The sequence below is a fragment of the Gobio gobio genome (genome assembly GCF_949357685.1).
Source record: "Gobio gobio genome assembly, chromosome: 1".
In the NCBI taxonomy this organism is placed as follows: Eukaryota; Metazoa; Chordata; class Actinopteri; order Cypriniformes; family Gobionidae; genus Gobio; species Gobio gobio.
The window spans coordinates 36,733,011-36,756,360 of NC_137097.1; the positions used below are offsets into that span (position 1 = coordinate 36,733,011).

The 23,350-nt window shown below is 43.9% G+C and overlaps 1 protein-coding gene across 1 annotated transcript in view; it reads right to left on the minus strand.

The window, feature by feature from the left end:
• Window positions 1-396: 396 nt before the first annotated feature.
• Window positions 397-23,350, minus strand: part of cyp2k8 (cytochrome P450, family 2, subfamily K, polypeptide 8) — a gene marked incomplete at its 5' end in the record, with an annotated part of 38,581 nt that continues 15,627 nt past the window's right edge. Inside the window, 7 exons of the mRNA XM_079809719.1 lie at window positions 397-1,189; window positions 1,345-1,486; window positions 3,714-3,898; window positions 8,674-8,815; window positions 12,537-12,716; window positions 14,304-14,379; window positions 20,747-20,843. Coding sequence (XP_079665845.1) covers window positions 990-1,189; window positions 1,345-1,486; window positions 3,714-3,898; window positions 8,674-8,815; window positions 12,537-12,716; window positions 14,304-14,379; window positions 20,747-20,843 — 1,022 coding nt within the window. The 3' untranslated portion in view covers window positions 397-989. The remainder of the gene's footprint in view (window positions 1,190-1,344; window positions 1,487-3,713; window positions 3,899-8,673; window positions 8,816-12,536; window positions 12,717-14,303; window positions 14,380-20,746; window positions 20,844-23,350) is intronic.

Consider the following 23,350-nt stretch of genomic DNA (forward strand, 5'->3'; position numbering starts at 1 on the left):
AGCAGGGAGGAACACATTGTCTGTAGTGTTGTTCGCTCGCCATAATCTCTTTTCTAACAATGTGAGTGTGAGTGCAAACTTGAAAACAAAAAAGTCTGACCTCAGACACAACACAGAATGACAATGAACAGTGACACAGAGCGCTTGTTGAAGGCAACAGAAGCTGCGTGTGTTTGCCGGTGTGCTTTATAGTTTCCAGGTCTATGACGTCACCCGCCTATGACGTTCCGTCTCTCTATTGGACTGATGACATACGTGCTTCACGACGCAATCACGCAGAGCGGTGACGCAGCGCAAGTTCCCTTGAAAGGGAACTAGGTTGTCTCTGACAGCTGATACTTTATGCTTCTAATGCACATTTGTTATAGGAAAAAAAGACAAGAGAAATGTGATCAGATGATATTGTTTATGATTTGATAATGACATACTCAACATGTAGTGGTCTGAATCCCTGATCTTATTCAGAGTCTGATCTCTGATTGTATGAATGATGTTATTTTTATTTTATTGGTTATAATAGTCCTGTGAATCTACAGCATGAGCGCCAACAGGGTTAAAATAATCTGAAAGATTTTCAAAAAAAACTCTGCAGAAAAAAAACCTCCTACTGTCATTCTCAACAATAGTGGCAATTAACATAATGCCTAATGCAGCAGTGCATTCTGGCTGCCACCAATCATTATACTCCCAGCATGCATTGCGACATGAATAAATTATGCAGCTGAATTGTCTTAGTAACTTCTTTTATTCTTACTATTTGCTTTTATCTTTGCTGTTATTGTGTCTTTTTAGTACCTTGTTTTGTGATGTTCAGAGTTGATCTGTTCATCTGAATATTTTGTTTATTGTCACTGTTGTTGAGATTCATATGTTGATTTTTGATGTATGAATGGGTCTAAATGATGCAGTTTGATTAGTTTGTTTTTTTCTTCTGTGGAATAACAGTTGAACTTTAGATCAAAGTAGATGTAATCTGAAATTGGATCATTTTAGTTGTCTTTCTGTTGTCTTCTGATTGCACACAGCTTGTGGTGTGAAGGGTTCAAGATCAGACCCACAACTGGTGTGAGATCCAGATCATCTTCAGACACTCTGGGTGGAGGAGTGAAGCGGAAATGCTGAAGGAGGGAGGTGAAGAATAGAAAGAGCTCCATCCTGGCCAAACTCTCTCCAGCACAAACCCTGCGGCCTAAGAGAAAAAGAGATAATGTTCAGCATGGCTATTTTTGTAAGACATTATTAGGACAAGTATGTCAGTAAAAATATTGAAACCCCGTCCAACCATTTGGATCAAGTTTAGACTAAAATATTCAGTGTAAAGTCAATAATGTCAAAACCTGACACCTGCAGAGAAGGGCATGAAGGCGTCTCGTTTGATCAGCTGACCCTTCTCGTCTAGAAAGTGTTTAGGGTTGAAAGTGTTGGGCGTCTCCCACTCATTCTCATCCATCAACACAGATGTCAACAGCGGCAGAACACACGTACCCTAGATTTCAGAAGTGCAAAAGGAAGAGGAAATGTAATGTTATTTTTACAAAAAATGTATTGTTTGTACAAAGCCCACTGGTTGTAGGCTGAAAATAATGAATTTATTTACTTTAGAAAATTAAGACGTGTTATGCTTGGTGGGAAGTATACTGAACATAAATAAAGTAAATGAAAGTAGAAGTTTGGCTAACTAGGAGGCGCCAAAAGACAGCACAAACTTGAGCAGATTGCACCTTACACAAATAATTAAAAAATTCTTTAAAAAAAACCCCCAGACAGATCAGTTTAACTCAGCAATGTTTTGTAAAGAACTACCAAATAATATATCAAATAAGCAGTGTTAAGATCTTGAAGTTATTTTATTTTATCAACTAGTTTTGTGTATACGGTCTATCTCTGTGTGTAGATGTATGTTTGTGTTGCAGATTGGTGTTTCATCTATTAATCACCCGAAGACTGTGATTGGTCCAGCCAAGCACCTGATCCAGATATAAGGACCGCCCCAAACACTCATTCAGTGCTTCATGCCATTTTGTGCCGTCGGTCTTCATGACATTCTGTTTGTCGTCGTACGTCGTGTTTTTTGGCTTCGTTTGAATTAGAGAGTCTTATCAGAGAGATTGATAGTATTTCTGTGAAACTATGAAGTTTGTTTATTTGGTGAGCCTTTGTTTGATTCTCCAGTTTTTCCTGATGTTTGTTTGTTTGATTTTTGACCTGGTAATTAGTGATGGGCAGACCGAGGCTTCGTGAAGCACTGAAGCAGTTGAAGCAAATGTGTCATATTGTTTCGAAGCTTCGAATCAATCTGACACCCGTCTCTACGGCGCCATCTAGTGGTCACTTCCATGTGTTGATCTGAAATACCTTGACAATGATCCATGTAAAAAAAATTGTTTTTAACATCTGTCTGACAAGTACATGATCTTGGTTTTGTAACCTGTAGCCTCGTCATTGTAAAGAACTATATATATATTTGTTTGTTATACAAAATGAACATTAATAAAATAAATAAAGCCACAATGTGTCACATTTGTCACAAAACATTTTTATTCAAAAATATGAATTGCTCTGCTGTTGAAGGACTCAGCTGACTTCTTTTTTTACATATAATTTCTCCAGCCTTTGAAAAAATCCTCTCACAAGGGACACTTGTTGCTGGCATGCACAAATATTTTTGGATGATGTAAATACATGGATGATGTATTGTTGCAGAAGGCTAGCTGCCTATCACAATACACACATCTCACTTTATTTGGTGCTTCCAAATGGAAATGCTCCCACACCACAGATGTACGGCATCTCTTGCGTGCAGCCTCCATTTTTATATATTCAATTAATATATCTATCTATATATCACCTATGAATCTATATCTATATAATTCTATATATCTAACTTATGCTGTGCTATCTATCTGTCACTATCTAACTTAGCCTATATGAATGTGTCACTATATCTATACTATATGTCACTGTCTATACCTATCAGTCAATATATCTAATTTAAATCTAGCCTAAATATAACTAACCAAAGCGCACTATAAATCTCACTGCTATCACAAAATCACTGCTATCACAAAATCACTCTCCTCTCACAAAAACCCACGAGGTGAAGATGGATTTACTTCACTTTTAAACTGTGGTGAATTAGGTTTACAGATGTGTGACTGTGTGGTTTGTTCCCGCCCCCTTTAATCAACGCAGTTTCGGAAGGCGCCACCTGATGAAGCACTTTGAAGCTTCATTTAGCCATAGTCACGTGACATGGGTGTTTCGAATCACAGTTCGGAGCAGTGTTTCGAAACATCTGCGCTTCGGGATCTCGGCAAAGCCCCGAAACGTCTGTTTCGCGTCTGCCATCCCTACTGGTAATATATCTTGATTTATTTGCCACTCAATGTTATATCTATTTTCTTTAAACATTGTTTTGTCTAATTAAGGGATGTAGGGGGTTTGACGCCAATTTATTTATACCTCATTTTGAACTTTGTTTATGTTAAAGGGAGATAGGGAAGCTAACTGTATTTTGTTTTCTTTTTTTTTGTTATAGGTAAATTAGTTTCTAAAAGAAGTTTGTTTTGTTTGTTATTTTGGCCTTGTCTGCCCCTGACGCTAAACCCTTATTTTTGTAAATAAAAACGTATTATTTAGAATTCTCTCTGGTGTGGACTCTCTTCCTTTTTCTGTTACGGCTGAACCCTAGCGGTCGTAACAGCAGGACTAACCTTTTTGATGAAATATCCGTTGAAGTGAACGTCACAGCTGGTCTTGTGAGGGAGATTCAGGGGTACAATATTAGCCAGTCTCTGGATTTCATGGATCACAGCATTTGTATACGGGAAGTTCTTCATGTCCTCTGTAAGCGGTTCACGGCCAGCAAGCACCTGGTCAATCTCCTCATGAACCCGATCTATGACCAATGAGATCACATATAAAGCATAAAATGCTATAATTTCAGTAAGATCTCTCTTTATGATGTGTAGTGACTGTTGTGTAGAGTTTTTTTTTTCACCAACAGAGGGTGCTGCAAGCCATACTGATTAATTGGTCATTCACCTTTAGCAATGAAGAACTTTACCTGGATGAGAGCTGAACACCATCAATACACAACCCTAGGCAACCCAGTGGCTAAATTAACAAGAAATAAAGCTTCAACTTCTGGCATTTTCAAACAGCACAACTGTAATGACTTTATGAACTTCTTTACATGCAAGATTGACAATATTAGGAAGACAATTATAACTATACAACCATCTACTACAGTATTGCATCAGACAATTCCATTCATTCACTGCTATAGGAAAGGAAGAATTGTCTAAACTTGTTAAATCATCTAAATCAACAACATGTATGCTTGACTCTATCCCAAGGTACTGAAAAAGACGCTGCCAGAGGTCATAGATCCACTTCTTACTATCATTTATTCATATTTGTCATTAGATCCCTTGACAAAACATGTCGTGCTCTGGCTGCTTTAACTGTGTAAACGAAGTACATTTGTTATGGTAAGAAAAGTACAGTTCAGTCCAACAGTCCTTGGACATACACAGACATCAAGAATCAGAGTATGAATTTCAACAATTGTGACAATCAATTTTTTTTTTTTTGGATAAACAGATCAACTTTGAACATAAAACCAGCTACAAGAACATCACAGCAAACACAGCAAAAGTAAAAGCAAATATTAAGAATCAAAGAAAATTTGTCACAATTCAGATGCATAATTTATTAATGCGCAATGCATGCTGGGACCCATGAGGGAGTTTTGATCGGTGGTAGGGAAAAAAATACTATGGTAGTCAATGGTTGCTCTATCAGCTTAGTAACAAACATTCTTCAAAATATCTTCTTTTGTGTTCAGCAGAACAAATAAACTCATACAGGTTTGGAACAACTTGAGGGTAAGTAAATGATGACAGAATTTTCGTTTTTGGGTGAACTATCCCTTTAACCCTTTAGGCGCCAGAGGTTTTTTCCTAAAACGTTCGATTTTGACATCTTAATTTCAAAAGGCTATATCTTAAAAGTGATAAAAGATAGAGACTTTCTGTAAATTAGAGAAATATTAAGCATGACCCAAAGTTTATGTAGGGATTACATTTTCCCATCTAATTTGCAAATTATGACGTCATATTAGGGTGACCACCCGTCCCGCTTTGTGTTGTACCGCACAGCATTTTCACCCCTTGTCCCGCACGTCGCATATTGAGCAAAAAACCCGCATTTTCATCAGTCTGTTGGTTTTTAATTATCATATTAAGAAAACATGCATGCGTCCTTTTGCCTTTTTAAGAAAGCATTTCATTTTTTTTTTTGGCATCGTTTTTCACCTAGACAGCGCTTCGTCAGACGGAATCCCGCCTTTCACAAATACAACAACAGCCGTTTTTAAAATCCTATCCAATGGTTGAAAAGAAAGGAGTAAACACGGTCACTAGTAGGTGGTAACGGCTGTCAATCAAAATGTGGAGCGGTGATTCATTCCATGTAGAAAACGAATGGATAATTCAGTAAAGTGGTTATATTCTTAATATATAATATAATATATACGACTGGCAATTAACTAATTTCATGTTGCTTTATATTTTATTTGTTCATTATTGGACCTGGTCAGATCTGATGCCTGCTGCCTTTGGGCTCAGTGATGTTGAATTTAAATGACATGTAAAATGTTACATTGTGATGTAATGGTGTTTTCTGGAAGGGACTAAAGAACAAAGTATTCTTATCATCTGAAAGGCAGAATACATATGTTTTTATTAAGTTAGATAGACATTATGTAACAGTTTCAGGTTGTGTTTTAGTGTCAGTAACATGTCCCACATTGTCCCACACAAACTTAGTAATTGTCCCACATTTGGTTTGTTTGATGGTGGTCACCCTACGTCATGTGGTGGTGGTCATCTTGGATTATAGAATTTTCATGAAAAGTCACATGTTTAAATGATAAAATGCAGCACTTCTTTCCCCCCAAAGTGTCCCTCAACTTCTGTATGCTATATTGCACAATACTGAATGCTCAGGTAAATAGTAAATAGTAAACAAACTGTGTAAATCGTTACTAATAAATGGTAGAAACAACCAAATGCATGTAGCGGTTGGCCTTTTGCTGTAGAGACTTTCCATTTACAACATACAGTAGGCACTCTGATTCCATGTATGGGGCACATATATATTATTCATATGACACACAAACACAAGTAGACAAGACCTGTTTAATTCAAAAGATCACTCACCACGTCAAGGCAGAGATCATGAGTGAGATGACGAGACAAGACTAGAGACAGACGTGCGCGTGGCCGCCAAGTGTGCACAGTTCGTACAACTGTCATTGCGACTCCCCACCCTGCCTCCACGTTGCCCCCTAACTGTCCTATGAATACTTCGACCCAGTGGCATTAGACAAAGTCTCCACCACAATACTGTCGCCGTGATTGCGGAGACGCACGTGGTCAGAAGACAAAGCTTCATGGATAGCGCTGTAAAAATCTCCCGTCTCGTTCCACACAACACTAACACGCCTGCTTACTTCGTGATGAACACTCCGACCCCGGGAAACACCACTGTGTTCCCACCACTGACATTGGGCAAAGGACCATCTACATTGGGCAAAGGATTCACCGTTTGTGCTTGGTGTAGGGCTACAGTTTCACTTTCAGAATCATCATCATCTTCTGAAGGCAGATATTCCCCAAATACTCGCTGACATTGAGAATATTGCTCTGATAAAATGGCTCACTCGCACACTAGCTCCGCTTTTTGTCTTTTTGAGTCGGGGATGAAGTATGACATGTCTGCCATCTAGTGGAGGGGAGGTCAAACAAAATTTGACACCCTATTTGACAAAATAGGCCGTTTCATTCAGTGCCACAGCTTGTCGAGTAAACCACTACATGATGATTATACCAACATCATTGTATAGCCAATATCACCTAATCATATTTTCTCTTGGCATTATTTACCACAGTGCTGAGTGCTTTCTAAACACTCAGTTAAAGCAGCCAGAGAAAAAAAAATGAATGTTAAAGATTTAAGGATCAAGAGCCCAACTACAGCAAACACTCATCTCAATCATGGTGACTTCAATTAAACTATTATTTTCATTAAAACAGAAATGACAGAAAAAAAGTCAGTCTGGTTAGTAATGTGTGAAGCTGGTAGTGCTGTTTGTGGAGTTGTTTAATCCTCCTCTGCTGAGATTTTCAGAGATTTAATGTCTTCTTTTATCTTCTGTTATTTCATCTAAAGCTGTGGCTTAAGTCAGTTGTAGTTCTTGTGTTTCTCTTTCCTTCTGTGAGTCTGCTCATTACCATCAGGTGTTCATCACTAATGCTCAATCATCACTTAATTAATCACTTAATTTCTTGATTGCAATGAGTGTCTTATTTTAGTGAACTCAATTGAAATAAGTTCAAAGTACTCATAACTATTGTTTTCTAAAATTAAAAGAATTAAGGTAATCAGTGTCCTCAAATTTAATGAGTAAGCTTAATTTACTAGATTTGACTTTGTGTGTGCTATTGTGAGCTAGCAGTAACTGCAAGCACTCTGAGTTCATTTAAAGTTTGTAATTTCAGCTGTTTTACTCAATATAGGGAAGGTTCAGCTATATCAAGTATTTGAATGCAGTGTAAAGTTTAATTGTATATTAAGAAATATCCTTTTTTAGGGGACTTGATTAAAATAAGTGCAGAGTACTCATAACTATTGTTTTTTATAAACCTAAATGGTTTGAGGTAATCGGTGTCCTCAAATGAAATGAGTTAGCTGAACTTGTTGGGTTTTACAGTGTATATAAATGAAGGTGACTCGACTTGACTTGACTCATGTTTAATAAGTAATATTGTTTGTATGGGCGGGATTGTTTTACACACATTTTTAATGTGATGAAAGTTTTGCCGGCCATCACAACAATAGTAATCAACTAAACAATTACACTTGCAACAATTACAGTACATTTGCAAAAAGCAATGAGCCTAAAATACAAAATAATATCTCACTAGGGACATTATAAAGATACATTTCGAAAACCACAAATATAAAATAACATTTCAGAAAAAAAAAAAAAATCCATTTGTGAAAATGAAAATATTAAAGTAGAAAATGTTTAAAATATTTGTTAAATACAGTTTTATATTATATTATTTTTTTATTTTTTTAAAGCCATAATTTTATCATACAATTTAAAAAAATCTTATTAAAACCAGTCTGGGACAGTTTTGATTACAAACATCATAAAAATAATATGTTAAAATAATTTGTTTAATTTATATTGTTATTATTATTTAACAAAAACATACAACTACGAATTAAATCATAGCTAACTGTCACAATTCACCAGTGTGAGTGCCCGTGATTACCACCAGAGGGCACTCCACCCCGGACTGTCACTCCATCACAAACTACATTTCCCATAACTCACTGCTCCTCATCATCCCTGATTACATGCACCTGTGTCTCATTACCCTGTTTACCTCACCCTATATAAACCTGGTTATCTCAGTCATTCATTGTGAAGTCTTGTCTAGTGTAAAGCTTGGAGCATACTCTGCAAAACATCGCCGGGTTTTCCGCATTAACCCCACTCACTTTAAAATTCTGACCAATCACACAATAGTTCTCGGATACCCACAAGAAAAAAGTTCTCCTCAGACGATGTGTTGAGAACGAGCTGCGAGAACTGACCTTGTATATGAGGATATTTGGCCATGAGCATCAGACCCCAGCGCAGTGTCGTGCCAGACGTGTCAGTACCAGCAGAAAATAGATTTGACACTGTAATGAGCAGATTCTGATCATGGAAATGTGAATCCCTTTCTCCAGATTCCTACATGAAGCATAAAGCACATTCTTCATTCTTACGGTGAGACTTACAGATCCAATACAAAGAAACATTTACACTGATGAGCCAAAACATAATGACCAGTAGCAGGTGAAGCGAATTGCGCTGATCATCTCGTAACAAGATCACATAATAAAGGGATAGTTCACCCAAATTTGAAAAAAATTAAAATTCTGTCATCATTTACTCACCCTCATGTCACTCCAAACCCATAAGATTTTCATTCATTGTTCACAAAAAGATCAAAAGATTGCATCTAGGCTTTTATTCACATAAACAGTCATCACTTCACACATTAGTTCACTTAACCCTTAAAGGGTTAGTTCACCCAAAAATGAAAATTCTGTCATTAATTACTCACCCTCATGTCGTTGGACACCCGTAAGACCTCCGTTCATATTCGGAACACAAATGAAGATATTTTAGTTGAAAGCTGATGGCTGAGAAAGGCTTCACACAGGCCTCCATTGGCATTCAGTACATTGACACTTCCAAGATCCATGAAAGGCACTTAAAACGTCGTTACAAAGTCTATCTCACCACAGTGGCTCTACAATAATCATACAATGCGACGACAATAGTTTTTGTGCGCAAAAAAAAATCAAAATAACACCTTTATCCAACTTGTTCTTGTCTTCCGTGTGCGCCTCCACGACGCATGCGCGAGAATATGACGTAGCGCCGGTGTTCGGGAATCGATGAAATACACACTTAAGCTCCATTTTGAGCACTACGCCGAGACCTAAAGCACGATCAATGTAGAATCCAACAGCTTAGACACGCGCGTCTTCCTCTGCTCGTAAACAAATCGCTTCTGGGTCATATGTCCGAACGCCGGATCTGCGTCATATTCTCGCGCATGCGTTGTGGAGGCATACACGGAAGTCGAGAACAAGTTGGATAAAGGTGTTATTTTGATTTTTTTTTGCGCACAAAAACTATTGTCGTCGCATTGTATGATTATTGTAGAGCCACTGTGGTGAGATAGACTTTGTAACGACGTTTTAAGTGCCTTTCATGGATCTTGGAAGTGTCAATGTACTGAATGCCAATGGAGGCCTGTGTGAAGCCTTTCTCAGCCATCAGCTTTCAACTAAAATATCTTCATTTGTGTTCCGAATATGAACGGAGGTCTTACGGGTGTCCAACGACATGAGGGTGAGTAATTAATGACAGAATTTTCATTTTTGGGTGAACTAACCCTTTAAATGCATACCTCAGGTCTTTAGCGACCCGAGACGTCATTCACTACCCTCGTCCTCATAATTTTTTTTAAGTTAGACATCATCTAATATTCCTTAATCAATCAATTTTAAACAATATAACAAGAAAAAAATAATAAAATTATAATTGAATGACTGTTTGTCCACTAGTTTTTTGTCAAAATTGAATAGGGTCGCTAACGAATGTGTAAGATTGTACTTTTTTTCTTCTGCACCATAATAAATGAATCTTTAATGATGAAATAAGTGCAATTCAGCTTTATTCCACAAGGTGGCAATGTCTGATACAGACAGAAAATGAAACAATAATAATTATAATCTGCAAAACTTGAAATTGCTCAGCGATTTACTGCAGAGCAAGAACCGAACACATACAAATATTACTGTCACTGTCACTTGATGATGGATCTGGTGAAGGAAGCTGTCAGTGATCAAAATATTTATTTTGAAGATGTTGAAAATTAGATTTGAGAATATGTGTAAGATCACGAATATGAGCCAGACGCTGAATGTACTGCCAAATGAGCTCTGACGAGGACAGTGATGATGGTATAAAACATCTGCTCAAACTGAACCCTTCCAAGATCCAAAAGGTAACAAAATATGTTTTATTTTATTCTTCTGTAATTGTTACTCTAATATCAGGAGTTGTATATATTATCGTGACAGGTAGAGATTTTTCCATGTTAGATATAGATCCGGGTCGCTAAAGACCCAAATATGTAAGAATGTTTGGCGAAACAGTCATGCATTTAAGGGTTAAGCATGTTCGCTTGACGTGCCAGAACCAATGAGGTTCATTCTTGTTTTACGCAGCACGTTTGAGATTCAGAAAAAAATTACGAGGTTCATTCTTGTTATGTAGCACATTTGATCTTCAGCAAGAACCAATTAGGTTAATTCTCGTGTGTTACGCATCACGTTTGAGATTCCTCAAGGACCAATGAGGTTAAAGGGTTAGTTCACCCAAAAATGAAATTGCTTCCATTAATGACTCACCCCAATGTTGTTCCACACCTGTAAGACCTCCGTTCATCCTCGGAACACAGTTTAAGATATTTTAGATTTAGTCCGAGGGCTTTCAGTCCTTTGAATGCAAGTGTAAGCACACTTTGCTGTCCACGTCCAGAAAGGTAATGAAAACATCATCAAAGTAGTCCATATGTGACATAATTTGGTTAGTTATACTCTTTTGAAGCGTCGACAATACATTTTGGTCCAAAAATAGTACAGCGTGCGTCTCCCTCAGACTACAAACGAAGCTCTAACACGTCACAGCGTCTTACGTCTGCAGCGTCACTGGAGCCTCGTGAACGCGGATATCTAGATAACGAAAGAGAAGACAATGCTTCATAAAGTCTTAGTTTTTGTTATTTTTGGACCAAAATGTATTGTCGACGCTTCAAAAGAGTCTAACTAACCAAATGATGTCACATATGGACTACTTTGATGATGTTTTCATTACCTTTCTGGACGTGGACAGCAAAGTGTGCTTACACTTGCATTCAAAGGACTGAAAGCCCTCTGACTAAATCTAAAATATCTTAAACTGTGTTCCGAGGATGAACGGAGGTCTTACAGGTGTGGAACAACATTGGGGTGAGTCATTAATGGAAGAAATTTCATTTTTGGGTGAACTAACCCTTTAATTCTTGTGTTACGCAGCACGTTTGAGCTTCCTCAAGAACCAATGAGGTTAATTCTCATGTGTTACACAGCATGTTTGAGCTTCCGCAAGAATCAATGAGGTTCATTCTCGTGTGTTACACAGCATGTTTGAGTTTCCTCAAGAACCAATGAGATTAATTTACATGATACGCAGCACATTTGAGCTTCCGCAATAACCAACAAAGTTCATTTTCATGTTACGCAATACGTTTGAGTTTCCTCAAGAACTAATGATATTCATTCTCATGTGTTACGCAGCATATTTGAGCTTCCTCAAGATCCAATGAGGTTCATTCTCATGTTATGCAGCGTGTTTGAGCTTTTGGAAGAACCTTTGAGGTTTGTTCTCATGCATTAAGCAGGCTCGTCAATTTGTTTATGTTCAATGATCAATGTTTATATGTGAATAAAGCACAAATTAAATCTGTTCATCATATTAAGCAATCGAGACAATTCAGAAAATGTATGCGTTACCACTCAATTCATATGGATTTGTTTTACAATCTCTTTATTAAACATCAAATTGGTAGTTGCGTAGCTGTCAACGGAGGTACAGAAATCGGTTCCCGGTTTGGAATGATCGAGTAATTGATGACAGCTATTAGACGTCTTTTAAACTCAAAATTGCATGCTGGGTGCTGTGTATGGGGCTGCATAACCGCAGACCAATCAGAGTGCCTATGATGACCCCTGTCCACCAGTGAAAGCACCTATAATGGGCATGCGGGCATTAGAACTGGACCTTGGAGCAGTGGAAGAAGGTCAACAGTATCTAAATGGGCAAAAATGAGGCATAAATTCATATAATACTCTACTTGTATGCTTTGTTTGCGGATGAGGAAAGCATCAATGAATCCTCTGTAGTCAAGCGGGTTCAAAGTCTCTCGTAAGACGTTCACCATCTCCTGCATTTCCCTCCTGATGGTTTCCAGATTTTCCATCAGCAGCCGCCACGTCTTCATCCAGGGTCCGAGAGCTGGAAACATGTTGTAGATCTGCAGGTGGAGACACACAACAACTTTAAAATGCATCTGTATCTGTTTGGCTGACATGAAGACAAAGAGTTTCAGACCAGAGCCGAAACTGTTTTAACAGTGCTTGAGCATGTGATTCAGTGTATGAAGTGTATCTACAGCCTTTTTAGTCACTGTGTCATCTTTTTAAATCTGACTGGACCTGAATGATTGCCTCTTATATTTAACAGTATATACTACTTACATTATATTTAGCTTTTGCATTGGCACTGTTTAAAATGCTCTACAGAACCACAGTGTCCAATTCATTAATATATTATGTATAGTTAAATCACATTAAAAGGCAATAGAAGAATGCAAATGCACAGAAAACAATGCATACCCAATCAACAATTTGTCTCACAGTGATCGCACCATGTGGTCGAGGTCACAGTGAGCTAAAAGTGTAACCTTACAGCATGCATACTATGGACACAATGTGAGATCACCCCAGCTAGAGATTTTATTGGACGTAGACTCCAACATCAAACATCAAATTTTGGTAGAAAATTTAAATTGCATTGACATCAAAACATTTGTTTGACGTCAAGCTCCAATGTCATTAAACAACTCAATTGAAGAACTCATCAAACAAACAGCATTACCAGCTTTATGAATCGCAACAATGGTGATATGCGTCATGCTGCAATGCATTCTGGGAGCCACTGATGAGTTTTGTATAAGAATGCATTACAGCAGTTATTGAGATTCATACGCTGATTCTTGAGGTTTGTGTTTATCTCAGTGAAGGAGTTTAAAATTTATTGAACTCTCCCAGATTTACTGATTAAATTGTTGCTTGATCTGCTGTAGAAGCCCAGGAAGATGATGTAAAACTAGTACCAGATATTAGACTCTGGTGGAAGTCAGACCACTACATCATGATGCTTTATTAACGGGTTAGATAGTTGAAGCAGCTTCAGCTTGAGCTCTGATATAACCCCACAGTGGCTAAATATAGGATATGATTATGTAGGGCAAGGTACAGTACCTAAGATAAAGGTGAAGTTTGGGGAGGTGGTGAAAATAGTAGTAGAAAATCTATATGAGTATTAGTGAATTTTTTTTTTTTAAATTTCAGTAGGGGTATTGTGTAAAGTGGAGAATATCTCATCTCTCAACCATGCAGCCCCATGCGCAACTTGTAATATTATTATTTTTCCATATTTTGAAGTAGATTTTATTTTTTATTGTGTTTTATGTTGTGAAAACCTTAAATGTTCATTTGCATTTCCCACGTACAGACAATAACGCTGTCAAAACGATCCCTGTTCACACGGATCCACAAAAACATTTAATAACGTTGTATTATACATGCCAGGCCAGTAATTGGTGATGTCATTTTATAAAGAAACTACGCAGACTGAACATGTAATGCACATGACGTCACCGTTTTCACACATAAGCATTTTGTTTAGTTTACACAGAGACAATAACAGTACACAGTTTTCAAAAACTTGCACCCAAAACACTGTTGTCATGTACATGAACAGCCGAAATGCATAAAAGTTTTTGTGTAAACTCAAAAATAACACTGCGAGAAATGGCACCAAAAACACTACCGAGTACCTGTATCACAGTTGACCCAACCATGTGGATGTTCTTGTTTGTCTTGTTCACCATATCCTGAAACGATACTCGGTTACTTAACGTAACCTCGGTTCTCTCTAGAAGAGGGAACGAGTATTGCGTAAGTTCCTTACGCTACGGGAAAGTATTCTTTCTTCGAGATTTCTGAAAAACCCAAAATTATCCTTAATTTTGTAACATTGTCAACGCAGTGCGGCAGCCTGGCAGACCATAGCAGGCTATTCCAGCGTGCTATTGGCTGCTCTGCTGGCAACTGCAGCAGCCTATCGGTGAGCCCGCGTGACGTGGCGACCAATGAGGGCGCTTCGCGCCCACCTGGCTTCATTTGCCTACAGGTGGGGCGTGGCCACGTGTATATAAGCAGGGCTCACGGGCTGCATATTCGGTTTTCGTAGTTCTGAAGCGTAAAAGCCCGCGGGGCGCACGGCAAGGAACGCAATACTCGTTCCCTCTTCTAGAGAGAACCGAGGTTACGTTAAGTAACCGAGTATCGTTCTCTTACGAGAGGTTCTCTCGTATTGCGTAAGTTCCTTACGCTACGGGAACATATTGTCAACGCCGTGCGCGCCTCGCATACAGCATATGTATCCCAGGGAACCGGGGAAAAAACACTGCTCGGGCAGGGTGGCCGGTAAAGGAAACGGGCCACCACATATACGGACACTTCATTTGAACTGACGGGTGGTTACAACAGGTGGTTACAACACCCTGTCCCATGAATGAGGGAACGGCACCTGCCGGTCTCCTTCAAATTCACCACACCTTGTCTCATGAATGAGGGAACGGCAACGCCGGTCGCCTTCAAATTCACAATATCTTGTTATATGAGTGAGGTAACGGCACCGCCGGTCACCTTCAAACTCACAACAGCTCGTCTCGTAAATGAGGGAACAGCACCGCCGGTCTCCTTCAAATTCACATGAGCCTAGTACCGAACTTACTACCAGTATGTGAGCTATGTCTGCGCAGAATCACTGGGCAGAACCAACAGCCCTATTGAACTGATAACACTTTCGCCTGTAAGGCAGGAACTTCCAGATTGTAAAATCTCACGAACGTAGACGGGGAGGCCCAGCCTGCCGCCATACAGATATCGTGGATGGAAATCCCTCTGGCCCAAGCCCACGAAGAGGCCATGCCTCTGGTGGAGTGTGCTCTGACACCTAGCGGGCACTGCAGGTGTTTGGAAGCGTATGCAGTTGCAATCGCGTCCACTATCCACCTGGACAGGGTCTGTTTCGAGGAGGCGAGACCTTTAGCGCGCCCTCCAAACGAAACAAATAGCTGCTCAGAACGCCTGAAGGCGGCGGAGCGTGTGACATAAACCCTCAATGCCCTGACAGGGCAGAGGATATTGCCACCGTCCCCCTCGTCGGATGCTGGCAGAGCCGAGAGGGAGATAATCTGCGCCCTGAAGGGAGTGCCGATCGCTTTGGGGACATAACCATGCCTCGGTCTGAGAATGACCTTAGAGTCATTAGGACCGAACTCCATACACGTCGGGCTCACTGAGAGCGCGTGTAGATCCCCCACGCGTTTCACTGAAGCCAGAGCTATCAGGAACGCGGTTTTTAGCGAAAGGAACCTTGGTTCCACAGTCTCGAGCGGTTCAAAGGGATGAGCCTTCAGGGCCTCTAGGACCAAGGCCAGATCCCATATAGGAACCAAAGGGGGCCGCGGGGGATTCATCCGTCTGGCTCCTCTGAGGAAACGGATGATGAGCTCGTTCCTTCCTAGCGTGCTACCTAGCGTCGTCTGAGCGAACGCTGCTATAGCCGCCACATACACTTTGAGCGTGGAAGGGGACCTGCCCAGTTCCAAAAGCTCTTGGAGGAAGGAGAGCACCCGCTGGACCCCACATTGCTGTGGGTCCAATCCCTTGGAAACACACCACTCAGTGAACACCGACCACTTAGAACTATATAACCGCCTCGTCGAGGGGGCTCTAGAGTGTGAAATCGTGTTCATAACCCCTTCGGGCAGGTCAACGGGTATCCGTTGGTCACCCATACATGCAGAGACCATCGCTCTGGATGGGGATGCCAAACTGACCCTCCTGCTTGAGAGAGGAGGTCTGCTCTCAGCGGAACTGGCCAGGGGGGTGAGTGCGACAGCTTCACCAGCTCTGGGTACCAAATCTGGTTCTCCCAGCGCGGCGCTATAAGGAGCACCGGGCGGCGCGTCTCCCTGATTTTCGCTATGACCTGGGGCAATAGGGAAATCGGCGGGAAAGCATACAGCGGGAGGCTGGGCCAAGGTTGGGACAGCGCATACTCGCTTTTGGACAGAAACGTCGGGCAGCGGGCGTTCTCTTTTGTTGCAAAGAGGTCGAGCTCCGCTCTGCCGAATAGGCGCCATACCAGCTGGACTGTCTGGGGGTGCAGGGACCATTCTCCTGAGAGAATGAGGCCCCTGGACAGCTTGTCCGGGCCCACATTGAGGTGGCCCGGTACGTGCGCAGCTCTCAGCGAGCGCAGCGAGCTGTCTGCCCACACGAGCAGGCGTTCTGTCAGATTGCCCAGACACCTGGACCTGACACCGCCCTGCCGGTTCACGTAGGACACCACAGTGGTATTGTCCGACCGGACCAAAACGTGGTGTCCTCGTATAAGCGGGATAAACTGCTTGAGCGCGTTCTCTACCGCTATCATCTCCAAACAGTTTATGTGTAGGAGCTTTTCTCCGCTCGACCAGAGGCCCGAGGCTGATCTGCCCTCGAAAACGGCGCCCCAACCCGTGGTGGAGGCGTCCGTAGAGATGACCTTGCGGTGTGAGATGGCTCCCATCGTCACTCCCCTCTGGTACCAGTCGGCTACTAACCAGGGCTCTAGGCTGAAACACAGCTCTGAGTCACTCTGATCCTGAAGCCTCCGGACGCCCAGGCTCTGTGAGGCACTCGGGCGTTTAACCAGCATTGCAGCGGGCGCATGCGCATTAAGCCCAGCTGGAGCACAGCTGCAGCTGAGGCCATACGTCCCAGCATCCTCTGAAAGAGCTTGAGAGGTGCGATTTTGCCCGGCCGGAAGTACTCAGCCATGCGCTGAACTTGGCGCGCGCGTTGGGGTGACAGGCGGGCTGACATTGCCACAGTGTCCAGATTCAAACCCAGAAATGAGGTTGATTGCGTGGGCACTAATGAGCTCTTGGTCCAATTGACCGTGAGCCCCAGGCTGTCCGGATGGCTGAGCAGCATTGCCCTGTGGGCGAGGAGCTCGGCCTCTGACTGCGCCAGGATGAGCCAATCGTCCAGATAGTTCAACACTCGCATCCCTCGACTTCTCAGAGGAGCGAGGGCCGCGTTCATGCACTTCGTAAATGTACGGGGTGCTAGTGACAGGCCGAACGGAAGGACGGTGTATTGATAAGCCTGGCCGTCGAAGGCGAATCGTAAGAATGGCCTGTGACGTGGCGTTATCTTGATTTGAAAATATGCATCTTTCAAATCTAGGGAGATTAGCCAGTCTCTCGGGCGAGTATGCGCGAGGATCTGCTTGGTCGTGAGCATCTTGAACGATCTTCTCATAAGAGCTTTGTTCAGACGCCTCAGATCCAGAATCGGTCTGAGCGACCCATCCCTTTTTGGCACGAGAAAATACCGGCTGTAAAAGCCTGACTCGCTCATAGAATGGGGAACCGGTTCTATAGCCCCTTTGCACAGCAGCGTGGCTATTTCTGCTCGAAGTAGATGTGCTACTTCCTCGCTCACTCTCGTCTCTGTACGCGCACAGAAGCGCGGAGGGTGGCGAGCGAACTGCAGAGTGTAGCCGTGCTTCACTGTTTTCAGCACCCATTCTGATACACCTGGAATGGCTTCCCACGCTCTCGCGTGTGCCACACGGGATAGAACGGCCTCCGGGCTCAAAACGCCACGCTTCGCGGGTTTGACGGCCTGTATAGGAGGGGCGGGCGCAGTGCGCGCGCTCTCTGTGCTGTGGGCCAGCCGATCGCTCTCGATGGCTGGCCGCCTTACACACTGTATCTCTGCCGCTTCGAGCGGGGAGTGACTTGTGTGTGGCCCTACACTCGTCGTTCCGGCCACCTTGGGCGGAGAACAAATGGTGTGTGGCGCGGCGCATGGCGCCGGGGGCAGAATGTTCGCGAAAATGTGTGAGCGCGTTTGAGCGGGCACAACTCTTACGCGTGGAACATGACCGGTTAAGAGTGGCTGTGTGACAGCGCGTGTGGTGATTAGGCGTGGGCGCAAATAAGCGGACACGTGACCTAACTCTAGCCCTCGAGCGGCCGGTGGCCGCTTTATGTGAGTGAGAGACACGGGATTTGTGGTGCTTGGGTGCAGGGGTGAACACAAAAGTGGGCACGTTTACTGCATTTGAAAACACATACGGCGTGAGCCGTGCAACCAGAAATAAAAGCAACTTCGTGATTTCTCTGGTTCGTCGTAAAACGGCGGTTGTAGACAGGCGAGAGGGCAGTTTTGCCGGCTCGTTGGCTGCGTGAGAGCCATCTGCAGCAGCCACAGGAGTGGGGGCTGACAGGAAGAAGAGTTTTGACGGTGGTCCGGCCACGGCGGGACTTAACCGTCACTTCCCCCTTCTGCTAGGAGGACTTTGGAGGGGCTTCAGTTGGAAACAAGCGAGAGGGCGAGTCCGCCGGCTCGTAGGCTGCGTGGAAAACATCTGCAGTAGCCACAGGAGTGGGGACTGACAGGAAAACAGAGTTTTAACGGTGGTCCGGCCGCAGCGGGACTTAACCGTCTATTCTCTCCTTATGTATAGACGCCCAAAAATACTCGAGCGCCACGTGGTGCAAGTTAGCTTTCTTTATGTAAGAAAAACTGGCCGCGAGCCCGGGGAAGCGGACAGTAAACATTTTTATCTGCCGCGAGAGCTGGGCTCGAACTCGGGTCTCCGGCGTTTCAGCCGCTGATTTTGCCACTGTGCTACCGGGAGGGACACAATAGCGTTCAGTTAGCGCGAACATACGGCAGTACGTCCTCGTGCTTGTTGGCAGTCGTGCGTGCATAAAAGACAGGCTCGTTACTGCAATAGTAATATTTCCAGCCGCCTGAACTGGAGAGGGGGCTGAGAAATGCTAGAGAAAGGCGGTTCGTCCGGCCACAGCGGGACGAAAACACCCTCTGTTAATTTTCCGGTGAGTGCGGCGCGCACGCGCGCGCTGAACATGCTCGTGACCGTGCGCACTCTCATTCCTTGTGAACGGCGCAATCTGCGCGGTCCAACAGGGGGGAGTGCGGGTTCGTTGGAGAGCATATGTCAGCGTCATGTCTCATGACGGCGTTTGTTCGCTGGCGTGCGTGTCTTAACAGGCTCGTGTACAGCAATATGAACAATTCCAGTCGCCTGAACTCATGAGGGGACTGAGAAATGTGCGCGAGGGTGGAACAGCTCTCTTGTAACGTAAAGAGAGCTGCAGGACCGTCCGTTTCTGCCATCCCTTGTATGTAAGCGGCGCATTAGCGCGGCATGAACAGAGGGGGAGGAGGCTCGCTCCGAGACCGTTCATTTGTACCATCCCTTGCAAGCGGCGCGGTGGCGCGGCTTGAACAGAGGGGGAGGAGGCTCGCTCCGAGACCGTTCATTTCTACCATCCCTCGCAAGCGGCGCGGTGGCGCGGCTTGAACAGAGGGGGAGGAGGCTCGCTCCGAGACCGTTCATTTCAACCATCCCTTATAAGCGGCGCGGTGGCGCGGCTTGAACAGAGGGGGGGGAACAGCGGAGTGATGTCATCATAAAACTGCTCGAGTCGAGCCCGCAGGGTCGACATAGAGAGTTCCTCGCACTCGGGGCAATCGCCCGCGAGGAATGCGGCGGCGGCGTGGTCACGGCCCAGACAGAGAGCGCAGACACGTGGCGGTCTCTGGTGCTGAGCTGCACGTGGCACGAGCCGCAGGTGGAACGAGGCGTTTTGATAAAAACGCTCGTGCTCTTTTATGAAACGTGTGACGCAACGGCGAGAACACGTGCAATGAAAGGATATAATGCTGCCGGATAGCAGAGCAGGCACGGATGGCTGAAGGTGGCGCGATGCTGCCGGCTTCTTCAGGCGCTGTCCTCTGCTTGCTCGTCTGCACGTTCAACGGCGGCGGGTTCCAGATCCAGCGATGCGAAGGGCTTCGCTGAAGAAAAGAAAATCGAATATGCAGCCCGTGAGCCCTGCTTATATACACGTGGCCACGCCCCACCTGTAGGCAAATGAAGTCGCCATTGGTCGCCTCATTGGTCGCCACGTCACGCGGGCTCACCGATAGGCTGCTGCAGTTGCCAGCAGAGCAGCCAATAGCACGCTGGAATAGCCTGCTATGGTCTGCCAGGCTGCCGCACTGCGTTGAAAATGTTACAAAATTAAGGATAATTTTGGGTTTTTCAGAAATCTCGAAGAAAGAATACTTTCCCGTAGCGTAAGGAACTTACGCAATACGAGAGAACCTCTCGTAAGAGAACTTTGGGTCCTCATATTCAAACCGTTTTCCATAAACAATAGCTGAGATGATGTTGGATACAGCGTAATTCACCGGTTGGGTCGTATCAAATGGATTTCCTGCAAGACATATGTGAACAGAGAGAAGAAGGTGAGGTTTACTTGCACAGCCACTACTTGCTGGCATCCCTTACACTCACCCCCTTAAACCTCACTCCCATCCAGGTCACGGCACCAGTGTAACTTCTCCTGTTCGGCCGGCCCGCTTTAACCCAATGAACGCCGACGCATTCTGCTGGATTTTTCCTCATGACAGCGTAAAATAAGTTTTTATAAAATAACTATGCCTCACAGACATGAAAGATATGTCTTTACAAAGCTTAAAGTGTCTACTTTTAAAATAAAATAAAAAATAAATGTTGTGCTTTTTGCTAAATAAAGAAAACAAACAGGATGCGCGTTCTCCCGTTTGTCTCTCCGTGAAGTCCACTCTGAAATGTGTCTGAAAATTAGCTCAGCAAATACTTGCCACACACACGTGAGATATCTCTTAAGAAAGCTTGGAATATCTACTTTTAAATTAAGTAATTTATATAAAAAACAAATATTCTGTGTTTATATAAACCATTTGAAAACAGCGAGAGGTAAAGTTCCTCAAGGGGACCCTCAATAACTTTAATGTGACCACCACCGTGCGCGCAAGGAGATTCACATGCTAATCGTCCACATGAAGGAACGCGTAACTGTAAACGCCCCCCATCACCTCAAAACAAAGAAACAGCTTCATCATTCTTCTGTTTTTTTTATGAGTTTGGAAGACACGCTGTTAGTTTACCTTGGATTTACCTCAGAAGAAGAAGAACGCAATTTTAAGATGACAATTTTTAAGGTAAAACATTTCTTCTAACTTATATTAGCGTTATTGTTGCATAAACTTCACATTGAAGGCTACTAGTTAAAATATTGCCAGACTAAAAAAAAAAACAAAGTGAAATCAATGGAGACGTTGAAATATGAAATATAGACAGGTAAGCAACATTTCAATACTAAATAAAGATACACGTACGACATGAGGATATTTTTATGCTTTATAATATTAAACACAGCATTATATAAAAGTAGGGTTGGCAACTGTCCTGTATTAGCTGGGACACTAATATTATGACGCGAAATTATGATCGTGTTGGTAAGTACTCAGTGTATCCTTAAATTATTTTTTACAACAACGGCAAACATTGTTTACACTTACTTCTTCCAGCGTGCGTGCAGACAGGGATGTCAACTTTTAACAACAAAACCCTAATTGCTACTCAAAACTAGCCCAATAGCTTTCCGGGGGGGGGTTCTCCGGAAAAAAATGGCATATAGGGGGGTAAAATATGTGTTTTTTTGGCTGTGTTCCTGGGTCTAAATATCACATAATTGGGATCGCTTCAACCCACGGATATGGAAAAACATGGCAACACTGTGTGCAGTTGAGTTCTCTTACGAGAGGTTCTCTCGTATTGCGTAAGTTTCCTTACGCATCGGGAAAGTATTCTTTCTTCGAGATTTCTGAAAAACCCAAAATTATCCTTAATTTTGTAATATTGTCAACGCAGTGCGGCAGCCTGGCAGACCATAGCAGGCTATACCAGCGTGCTATTGGCTGCTCTGCTGGCAACTGCAGCAGCCTATCGGTGAGCCCGCGTGACGTGGCGACCAATGTGGCGCTTCATTTGCCTACAGGTGGGGCGTGGCCACGTGTATATAAGCGGGGCTCACGGGCTGCATATTCGATTTTCTTTTCTTCAGAGAAGCCCTTCGCATCGCTGGATCTGGAACCCGCCACCGTGATCGTGCAGACGAGCAAGCAGAGGACAGCGCCTGAAGAAGCCGGCAGCATCGCGCCACCTTCAGCCATCCGTGCCTGCTCTGCTATCCGGCAGCCCATATCCTTTACTCTCAAGTGTTGTCGCCACTGCGTCACATTTTCACAAAAAGAGCCGAGCGTTTGATACAAAATGTCTCATTCCACCTGCGGCTCGTGTCACGCGCAGCTCAGTCCCGGGGACCGCCATGTGATCTGCGCTCTCTGCCTGGGCCGTGATCACGCTCTACTCGCCGGCGGATGCCCGGAGTGCGAGGAACTGACGATGTCGACCCTGCGGGCTCGACTCGATCAGTTTGAGGATGACATCCCTCCAGTCTCTGCTAAGCCGCGCAGAAAGAAGCGCCGCTCGCAGCGGACTCCGGAGTTTGCTGAGAGAAGCTCGCCGGAACCCTTCCCGCCTGCTTCACTCTCGCCATCCCCGCCCCCACCCCAGGCCGCCATTTCTGTTGCCGCCTCCAGGGATGAGGCGGATGCAGCCGCGGAACGCGCCGACAGCTGCTCCATCATGGCTTCCGACAGCGAGGACTGGTCTTCCGCGACCTCTTCAGTTCGGGCCTCCGGACGCTCTCGAGCGGGTGAGGACGCGGAACTGTTGCGCCTTCTCACCCGGGCCGTCGAGCAGCTGGGCCTCGAGTGGGCCCCGCCCAAGGTGGCAGCGCCGAACCGACTTGACGGATGCTTCCTAAACAGTCGCCGCCGTGCACCCACCTCCAGGACTGCACCCTTTCTGCCAGAGCTTCACGAGGAGCTTGCG